This window comes from Triticum dicoccoides, chromosome 6B, assembly GCF_002162155.2.
Source record: "Triticum dicoccoides isolate Atlit2015 ecotype Zavitan chromosome 6B, WEW_v2.0, whole genome shotgun sequence".
Taxonomy (NCBI): Eukaryota; Viridiplantae; Streptophyta; class Magnoliopsida; order Poales; family Poaceae; genus Triticum; species Triticum dicoccoides.
The window spans coordinates 637,307,817-637,317,796 of record NC_041391.1 but is presented as its reverse complement, the minus strand read 5'-3'; the positions used below and the strand labels follow the sequence as shown (position 1 = coordinate 637,317,796).

Genomic DNA, 9,980 nt, shown 5'->3' with positions numbered 1-9,980 from the left:
CAACATAGAATCCAAACCACAAGTCCACATTCAGACATATCAATTGAGACTTCTTGCAAATGAATTCACAAGTCAACATTGATCAAATCTTAATCCATTTGAAGCTAAACTCATCTTTTGAAATTTCAAATGCTAATACAAATTGAATTCAAACTAAGTTTGGACCATAACTTTAAATCAAGTTTAAATTCAACTCAAACCTTGAATATGAATTCAAATGTGGCAATCCAAATAAAACAATTTGAATCATTTGTACCAATTTAAATTTATCAAATCGAACCAAATTTAAATAAGAAATTCATTTTTGAAACCAAATTAAATTTTAATATGAAATTCAAATTTTAATTAAACTTTAGTTGAACTTAAACCATAACACAAACACCAAATGAGATTTATTCTACACTATACACCCAACTTTGTCATGTTATTGTTGGTTGATTCGAATGGTATGGAATGGTTGTTTATGTGATTTTGTTTTTATGATAGACTGTTTGGAGAGGGAAGTGTAGCTCTGCCAAAAATCGTGAGAACAAATGACTTCATCATTGTGTGTGTGTGTGTGTGCGCGCGCGCGTGTGTGTGTGTGTGCGTGTGTGTGGAACTTTAATTTCTAGTCAAGTTGCACTTGTGATAATGCTCTCCTCATATTCCACTATTTTGCAATGATATGTTGAACCTGGTATAGGATAGCTACATGTTTAATATGATTTTGATGATCCATGTTGCCACTTGGGCATCATTAAATTGTGTGATTATGTGCCATCTTTGCTATGGGATACGAGATTGAGTTTCAGAGTGATTCAAGAAAGTGGTGAGTCTACGTTATAACTATAGGCTTCAAGATTTTTTCTCAAGTAAAAGCTTCGTCAGATTGATGCGCTTTAAGAGTCCCCATTAAATGCATTGATGCTTGATTGTCAACACTTGTATTTGTCGGGACTTTTTTCTTTCAAGTGATATGTGTTGATGATTGATGCCCTTGGAGTCCCCATTGTTGCATCATTGATTAAGCACCCTTGAAACATATACAAAACCTGATCATCTCAATCTAGGAAATCTGAGGGTTTTCATGGCTGAATAGACATGGGAGACGAAACATATTAGTCTCTTGTCAATTTAGATGATCAAGACTTGTCTTGGAAGTAGATTTAGATGAAAAAAATTGCTGCAAAATAGAATAGAAACTCACCTTTGCCATATATTGTTTATAATGAATGATATGTTGTTATTAGGTGTGACATGTCAATACATTCAATTTATTAACCTTTGCGGTTGCAACATATCATGTTCAGGACTTGTGTAGGACAAGTAAGAATTATGATTTAGGGTTATGATGCTATACTCAACTTTTGTGTGTGAGTGCATGACACCACAAGATAATATTGTATTTCTGCTATATGACATTGTAAACTTGCCTTGAGCTAAGCATATATGTAACATAAAAGAGACTGGCTGCTATGTAATATTATGACATGTGATATTTCCTGGTATTTCATCGTGTACTGTGCATGCTAACAATTGATCCAGGGACTGACACATAAAGCACGGATATTCGGGTCCTTATAAGGATCTGTTTCGTTGCACCAAATCTCTCAGTGTGATCGATACTCTTATTTTGAGAAGGCTATAATTATATCATATGCACTTGCAGGATATCAGTGGGGAGAGGTGTGGTGCTTCTGACGTGGGTTGCCACAACCGACGAGCGGCCATGCATACGGCTCCCCCGGAGGAGTAACCCTTTGCCAGGAAGTGGTCCCTCGACGTCGATGCGTCGGGAGATAAGGATACAGGTGTGCACTTCCTCGATTTGCTATTCACTAGTCTGAAGGACCACATGACAATAGTTGGTTGGAACGCAATTGCCGCAACATGCAATCGTCCAATCGCGGATGAGGAGTGGGCCCGGGCCAAACAAGGGGAAGGTGGCTCTATGGCATACGTGCCCAACACTTTTTGCCGGGTGGAGGTATGAAATACTTTGGGAATGGGTCTCTAACGGACAAGAATAGAGCGACTACTCCCTCCGTTTTTAAATATGAGTCTTTTTATATATTTCAATACAGACTACATTTCGATGTATATATACGTAATTTAGAGTGTAGATTCACCCATCTTATTATGGAGTAGTTCTTATTGAAATCTCTACAAGGACTTATAATTATATGTAGGAACGAAGGGAATGCCATTTTTATTTTTATTTGAAAATAAGGGAATGTCATATTAATGAGTTTGAGCGCGATTTCACACGCAAGAGAGGAAATTATATTATACCCCCTCTGTCCCCACTCAAATCTACTCTATATGTTGAATGATTTAAAGTTGCACTTATCCGTTTCACATATGCATATATTTCCATGTTGAATGATTTAAAGTTGAACGATTGAGGGAGGATCTAAGTTCAACGCACCTGCACCGGATCCGGATAATACATGAATTGAATTGGGTGCCAAATGGACGCCGTGCTTCCCACCCGCAGGCTTGAAAACGTGGCCAGTCGCCCCCACCGCGCAACAAAAAGTCTCCGCTATCCTCTTCCCCTCTGCTCTCGATCCTCCCCTCCCTCCCTGCCTCCCTCCTCGGCGCTCCGCCGGCTTCGTGCTCCCTGCGTTCGCCGCGCGCGCGAGCGCGACCGATGGCGTCCGGCGACAGCAAGCCGAGGAGCGAGGAGGAGTGGCGTGCCGTCCTCTCCCCCGAGCAGTTCCGCATCCTCCGCCTCAAGGGCACCGAGTCAGTACATATACTTTCTGCCATCTCTCGTTCTTAGTTGCCCCCTTTCTTTTTCTTGGAGCCGTGCGGGTTCCCTCTGGCCGATTTTGATGCTGGCGCCATAGCCATCGATTGGTAGGATGATCTTAGAGTTTCGAACCCGTCGTCAAGTCGATTCTGCCTGGGTGTTGACTCTGCTTGCTACTCACTTTTCTTCTGTTTCTATTGATGGATCATGCCAATCCTAATTGAACAATTGGATCCCCACTTAGCACTATCCCAGCCAGTTTTATATGGCTATCTGCGTGAAGCCAACCTGTCTAAGTTGACTTCTTATATAAGAAGAAGGAATATAGAATTATATAGAGTAAAAAAATGTAGGAGTAGTATAATAATCCCACTCATGATATGCATCTAAATTTGCATGGTAGGAGGATTCATGGAGCTTCGAACCCGTTGACTCTGCCTGGATGTTTACCCTGCTTGCTACTCACCGTTCTTGTGTTCTTGTTGATGAATCATGCCAATCCTGATTCAATAATTGGATCCCCACTTAGCAATATCTCAGCCAGTTTATGGCTACTTGCGTTAAGCCAACCTGTCTGGGTTGACTTCTTATGGAGTAATAAGAAGGAATATAGAATTATAGAGTAATTCGCAAAAAAAAAATAGAATTATAGAGTAAAAAAAGATGTAGTACTCTGTACTCCGTATAACAATCCTATTCAGGATATGCATCTAAATTTGCATAAATAAATAAATCTGCAGACATGCCCTAATGCCCTCTATCTACTCTTGTAGACAGTTCCTGTAGTGTCAAGTTGTTCAAAAACCACCACACAGTATGTGTGTTTAGCAACTTCATAATCGAAACTGAGTTATGATTTAGTTACTCACTACTTTGCTTTAGAATTAGAAAAAACAAAAATTCAAAAAGAAAAGCTCTTCAAGAACTAATTGTATGGATTATGGACTGAAAGATTTAAAATTGGAGAGTGAAGTCTAAAACAAGCTAAATGTTAGTACGTTTTTATATCCCTCAAATGTATCGATTGTTCATTAGAGTTTATTAGGCCATAGTTTTTTCCGCTTCTCTTCTATTGAGGCGGAATATACTCTTCACTGGTATAGTTGATTATATTTACCGTGCCAAGCATGTGACACTAAAAAAGATGACTGCCTTTTCAATGAACATTAGTTGGGGTAGGATAGGAAGTTAACTCCATTTGCAAACTACTTATCCTTTCATATTCCTTGGGGGAACGAACTGATTCATATGACATTCCCGCATTACAAATCGGTGCTGAAACCACATGAGGACATTAGTCTGATGTGAACCGATTAACATTCACATCAATTTGCCAGTGTTAATTGGGATAATTCTTATAGGTGAAACCATATGAGGAAATTTGACCTGTTTACCTAGCAGCAGCACGTTTATGCATCAGGATTCGGATTTGCGTATATTTGAAAGCTTAAATTGCTTTAGAACTTGTATGAGAAGAGATCAGGGGAGTAATAGAAGTGCATGTGCATTGTTACTGGTGCAAGTCCATACCTAAGTAGCCTTATCAAACTGTTTTTAGCCTACGCACAACTGTGGTTTCTCAAACAGTAAACTTCAGTTACATTTCATCTATTGTTATGGGTCTGAAATTCCATCATTTTCTCAAATATGCATCTAAATTGGCGCCAATGTCTATATAAGAAGAATGCCGAGAAAGCCTCAAGATGTACAAACCACCCACATTGGCCTGACTAAACAACTAGGAAAGCTGCAAAAAAAACTATAGAAACTGAACCAAGTTAGCCCAAAGGGATCAAAACTCTGAAGTTCCAACATGACGACCATTGTTTGTAACCTGACGTGCAAAGTAATTTCTGAAAATGGTGCCAGCATGCTCTCGCACATGCCTTCAAGTTCAAGCTAACCTCACATTGCGATCCAGGTTACCGGGAACAGGCGAGTACAACAAGTTCTACGGTGACGGGGCGTACAACTGCGTTGGCTGCGGAACGCCCCTGTACAAGTCCACCACCAAATTCGACTCCGGCTGTGGCTGGCCGGCCTTCTTCGAGGGGCTCCCTGGAGCCATACACAGGACGGTATGCTTCCTTCAACAGCCGTTCATTTACTTGATTCTATCATCAGGAATTTATTTTGTTTGTTTGAGTACAACATACTGAATGGTACCATGTTCCCTTGTGTTCACTTCAGCCTGACCCTGATGGTAGGAGGGTAGAGATCACATGCGCATCTTGCGGCGGGCATTTGGGACATGTGTTCAAGGGAGAAGGCTTCAAGACGCCTACCGATGAGCGCCACTGCGTCAACAGCGTTTCCATCAAGTTCACTCCTGCCTCCTCCTGAATCCGGCCAGTTCTCGAGTCATCTGGATGAACTTGTTTAAACAAATGCATAATAATGATTAGGTTCCAGAATCCGTTCTCTCGAAGTTGTGTGGATGAATTTCCCTGATCTGAAACTGCGGAAAGCAGGTAAATAAAACATGGATAGGATCTTGCAAGTTTCTACTGTTAACCAGGCTATGATCTTGTAACTTGCATTGCCATGAACTGTGACCTAATCTGTTCGGTCTGAAAGCGTTCCGGATCCTGTTTTGGAACTATACACGCTGAACTCTCTAATCACATTGACCAGTGATCTATACAACTCTCTACAATACAAAAAAATAAGTAGTTTTGTGGTCTTGCAATATATACTAGGAACAGAATGCTCAACTCCCTTGACTAATCTCATCTCTTGATTCAATCCTCCCGCTTCAGAGCGTCATTGCAGTCTTCCGTTCGATTCAGCTGACGCTTTCTCCTCCCCCGGCACCAGCAGCGTCTCCGGCGGCGAGCAGCTGGAGCGCGGTGTCCACGATGGCAGAGAAGTTCTCGCGGTGCTTGCCGATGGGGACGCTGCCAGAGAAGACGTGGTAGCACTCCACCTCTGACGTCGTCTCGGCGATGGCCTCGAGCAGCCGCTCCATCCCGAGCTCCCGGAGCAACTCCACAAAGCCGCCGCCGCCGCCGCCTCGACGTGAGCTCGTCGTAATGAGCCAGACAATCTGCTGCACCACGAACCGCCGCATCCGTGGCACTCTGATCTCCGGGTGCCTGTATTGCCGCAGGATGCCGACCAGCCGCTCGACGTACGCGCGCTCGTCCAGGCCGGCCCGGCGCAGCTCGGCGGTGAATTGGTCGACGTCGATGAACCTGCAGATCTGTGTCGTCAGTCCCACGGACACTTCCAGGATCTTGTCTCGTCCTGTCATGGTGGCTCCCAGCACCTGAATGCCAAAGATAGATAATTGTGTCTGTCATCCACATGTCATGTCTAATATAAGTAAGTAAGTACGGTTTAAGATTGTGTCAGACATGGTTAGGTTAGGTAGGATCACGCAGGCAGAAATACTAGTATAACATGACCAAGTAAGTAAGAGATGTCGTAGTACCGTGGGCATGGCCTTGGTCACCTCGCTCAGGCGCGTTCGATGCTCCTCTCCCGAGTAGGCGCAGAGGTTGCGCAGGACCCTCATGGCGTTGAGGCATCGAGCGTCGTGGGCGTCCAACGCGGAGGCCAGCTGATCGAGCACGTCGGCCCTCTTGAGGATGGCGGCGCAGCTCGCCTCGCTCTCCAAGGCGAGCATCGCCAGCGCCTCGCCGGCCTCGTTCCCGAGCTCGCACTCGCCGGCGTTGAAGAATATCGACAGTAGCAGCTTGACTACGCCCCCGGTGCCGACGATCGTCTCCTTGGCCCTCTCGTCCATGGCCATTCCGGTGAGGACGTCCATGGCCAGCTTCTGCAGCTCCATGCGCTGGTGGCCGTGCTGCAGGACGCCACGGAGGTTGCTCACCGTGAACACGTTCTCGGCGACGTCTCGCCGGAGCGCCTTGCCCGTCGCCCCCGTCGTGTACACGAGCATCTTGATCACCTGGAGCGCGCGCTTCACGGAGCGCACCTGAGAGTCCGAGGCGCTCGGGTTGAGGAGCAGAGTCGGCGACACGTGCGTGAACTCCACAATCTTGGCGAGCAGGCCGCGCGCGTTGCCGATCTTGCCGCAGTTGTCATGGTCCCTCGCAAGCTTCTTGAGTATGTGCAGGCCCAGAAGGTTGTACTGCAGATAGTCGTACATCCGGTCTGGCACGGCGGCCGCGGCGACGGCCCCCAGCGGGTGGTCCACGGACGTCGGCGGGCCGCGGCCGGTGTAGAGCAAGGACATGACGGACTCGATGGCGCCGGGGATTCCAGACACGCGGAGCGCGTTCTGGCGCTTGCCGGCGAGCTTGGACACGACCTCGGCCGCGCACTTGCGCACCTCCTCCTCCTCGTGGCGCTTCCAGTTGAGCATCTCGACGGCGCGCTCAATGGAGCGCGGGTTGGTGCCGAGCTTGCGCAGCGTGTCGCGCGCGGAGCCCTTGCTGGTGGCCAGCTGCTGCAGGATGCGGACGCCGATGAGCTGCTCGTCGAGGAAGTCGGAGAGGATGAGGTCCTCGGCGAAGGTGACGAGGTCCATCTTGATGCCGTCGAAGATGCTGCCGTCGATGCACTGCGAGTAGGCGTCGTAGAAGAAGCGCTTGAGGGAGACGAGGCCGTAGGGGCCGAGCTCGCACTCGGCGCTCACCTGGTCGAGCAGCCTGCAGACGGACATCTTCCACGTCCAGTAGGCCTTCTCCAGCAGGAAGAGCGACGCCTCCAGCAGCGCCAGGGCGTAGAAGAGCAGCAGCGCCGGCCGCATGTTCTTGGCCTCGTCGAAATCCTGGTTATTCCAGAGCCGCGTCACCGAGAGCGCGACGCAGGCGAGCGCCGAGAGCACCTGCAGCCAGTTGAGCAGCCTGCCGATCTTCTTGGACACGAAGACCCAGCCGGTGTAGGGGAGCAGCGGCACGTCGGGGGCGTGCCAGGTGCGCTGCTTCATCAGGGCCACGATCTGGCGCTGGAAGAGCGCCGCCCTGGCGCGCGCGTCGCCGCCGCCGCTGCCGCCGTCCCCGAGCGCCGCGGCCGTCTGCGGCTCGGCGATGGCGTGCGCGAGGCGGCGGAAGAAGCGCGAGCTGGAGCGCAGCGCGTTGCCGGCCGTGGAGGTGAGGGTGGCGTGGTGCTGCCACTCCAGCTCGTGGCTGCGGCTGAAGACGCGCGCCGCCTCGCTGACGAGGATGACGGTGATGCACCAGAAGTCGGTGATTTTGAGGTCGCTGGCGAAGCCGCCGAGCAGCACGACGGTGGCCCACGCGAAGTCGAGCTTGCCGAGCCCGCTGGCCGCCTTCTCGAGGACGGCGAGCCGGAGCGCGAAGAGCGTGAGGCGCTTCTCGGGAGGCTCCCGGCCGCCGCCCCGGCCCGAGCTGCCGTGGCCGCTGCCGCTGCCCGGCGTCATCTCCCGCCACGGCTCGGAGAAGGATATGGAGCCGCCGCCCCCGCTGCCCAGGCCGCCGCCGACCCGGTGCTGGACGATCTCGATGCTCGGCGGGTTCTTCTTCATGGCGCCGTCGTCTTACCTTGGTTGGACTTCGTGGAGGAGCTTCACGGATGGGAAGCCAGGGCAGGAGATGGCGTTGGATTTGAAGCGAATGCTTGCAAAGACGAGCTGGAGAACGTTTCTACTTCCACAGGTCGACGTACTACGTGGAACAGTTTGGCTGGGTCAACGGTCAACGCATGAAGAGATGAAGGCTACTAGTAGTAGTACATGAGGACGTGGAAGCAGAAGGCGCGAAGTGGCCCATGATTGGGTGTCCGGACGTGGCGAGGACGACGGCGACATGATCGGCATATTATTCCATTCCACCGAGCTTTGTGGTTGGGTGCAAGAAACAATCTCTGTCTATCTGACTTGTATGCATCCATGGGAACAACAACAACAACAATGTTGAGAGAGGAAGGTAGATGGGAATCTTCTTGTTGCGCAGATAAAACTCGGGTGATCGAGTGCCGGAGAATCAGCGTACGAGCGAGCGTCGTAAAAAAGGACACAGACCAATCGAAACGGGGGGAGGGAGCGTCGAAGACGACGGCGGTGCGGACGGGTGGTGGCCCGGCCGCCAGCTTACTGACGTTGCCGTGCAAGCAAACGGCAGACTGCGATCGCATCAGCATCAATTCCTCCGTCGGCCCGCCCGGCCCGGGTCGATCTTCTTCTGTGACAACGGGAACGCAGGGGCAACGGAAACCGATTTCTTCAACAAGTCTGTAGCCGCCGCACCTCTCTTTCCTCCTTTCCACAAATTACGTGTCAGCGTGAAAGCGCAGCCACGGACGCTGGCGCCCGCCACAACTCATCAACATATGCTTTTTTTTTCCTACTAACTTAAACGTAGTTGATGGAATTGAGGCGAATCAGAGACAGATGCTTGCGTACAACGTCCATAAGATTTATTTGTTTTTTGACGAGTTGAAATGTTCATATGATTTTGGGCAAGTGAGGGAGTAAGACAATGAAGGAACTCTATCTTGATTTGGTCTGACGGCAACGGTTAAGTACTACTAGTACGACGTAGTACGTGCAGAGAATTTCATGTCCGGGACGTGGTCACCACAGCGACACAAATTTGCCATATTTTCACAAGACATAGTTTATGCCCCCGATCGAACTGCAGATGCAGAGCCGTGTTCGCGGAAGCATCAAGCACGCGTGGGTTAAAACGGGGACGCAGGTGGTCACGACTTGCCGGCGCTCCTACTGTGTCTGTGGAACGTTGGCGTGCAAGAAAACTGGCCCGAGCGCGCGGAGGAAACAATACCACGTCCATGCTACATGCCCCATGCGGACTCGTCTGACCACGCCTATGCAGCGCGCGCATGGCCAGCAGGAGACCAACAGGTTACGTGGCTACGACGTGATGACTATGACACACGCCTAGAGACCAATCGCGCTGAGCATTTTTCTTCTCCTTTTCCTTCCACTTTGATACTCTGCAGGTCAATTCACCTGACTCCGCGAGACTACCCATCTCAAACTTAATCCAATCCAACCTGTGCTTGGGTTGGATGAAGTGCCGGAGCTTCAACGAGATTAGAGAAAGGGCTAAGAGCATCTCCGACGAGGACCCTAAATCACCCACAACTTTCAGACCTATCTCTGGGGACGCTGCACAACATCATCTTGTATTCATCTGCCGACCAGTCCAAATGTCCATTTTTTCGCAAACCGAAAGCAAACAAGAGGGACTTTACGGTAGTCCGGACATCCGCCGCGTATGATTCTGACACCCCGGGCCCACCCAAAAATCGAGGCGGAGCCTGCGCACTAGGAGCCGTACTCGCTATTTCC

At 49.5% G+C, this 9,980-nt stretch overlaps 2 protein-coding genes across 2 annotated transcripts; one reads left to right on the top strand and one right to left on the bottom strand.

Annotated features, from left to right (window-relative positions):
* The first annotated feature begins 2,504 nt into the window (after positions 1 to 2,504).
* On the top strand, positions 2,505 to 5,270 carry LOC119322686 (peptide methionine sulfoxide reductase B5). The gene is made up of 3 exons (XM_037596171.1): positions 2,505 to 2,730; positions 4,659 to 4,815; positions 4,928 to 5,270. Exons 1-3 carry the CDS (start codon positions 2,636 to 2,638, stop codon positions 5,078 to 5,080), a joined length of 405 nt encoding a protein of 134 aa, XP_037452068.1. The 5' UTR covers positions 2,505 to 2,635; the 3' UTR covers positions 5,081 to 5,270.
* On the bottom strand, positions 5,248 to 8,305 carry LOC119322685. Its single transcript, XM_037596170.1, has 2 exons — positions 6,171 to 8,305; positions 5,248 to 6,005 (listed from the first exon to the last, which is right to left on the bottom strand). Exons 1-2 carry the CDS (start codon positions 8,190 to 8,192, stop codon positions 5,523 to 5,525), a joined length of 2,505 nt encoding a protein of 834 aa, XP_037452067.1. The 5' UTR covers positions 8,193 to 8,305; the 3' UTR covers positions 5,248 to 5,522.
* Positions 8,306 to 9,980: the final 1,675 nt, after the last annotated feature.

Excerpts from the sequence above, each read along its gene's own strand:
- LOC119322685 (XM_037596170.1), bottom strand. The coding sequence starts at position 8,192 with ATGAAGAAGAACCCGCCGAGCATCGAGATCGTCCAGCACCGGGTCGGC. Across the intron at positions 6,006-6,170 it reads TGACCAAGGCCATGCCCACG|GTGCTGGGAGCCACCATGAC; the intron begins GTACTACGACAT and ends TTTGGCATTCAG.
- LOC119322686 (XM_037596171.1), top strand. The coding sequence starts at position 2,636 with ATGGCGTCCGGCGACAGCAAGCCGAGGAGCGAGGAGGAGTGGCGTGCC. Across the intron at positions 2,731-4,658 it reads CTCCGCCTCAAGGGCACCGA|GTTACCGGGAACAGGCGAGT; the intron begins GTCAGTACATAT and ends ATTGCGATCCAG. Across the intron at positions 4,816-4,927 it reads CTGGAGCCATACACAGGACG|CCTGACCCTGATGGTAGGAG; the intron begins GTATGCTTCCTT and ends TGTTCACTTCAG.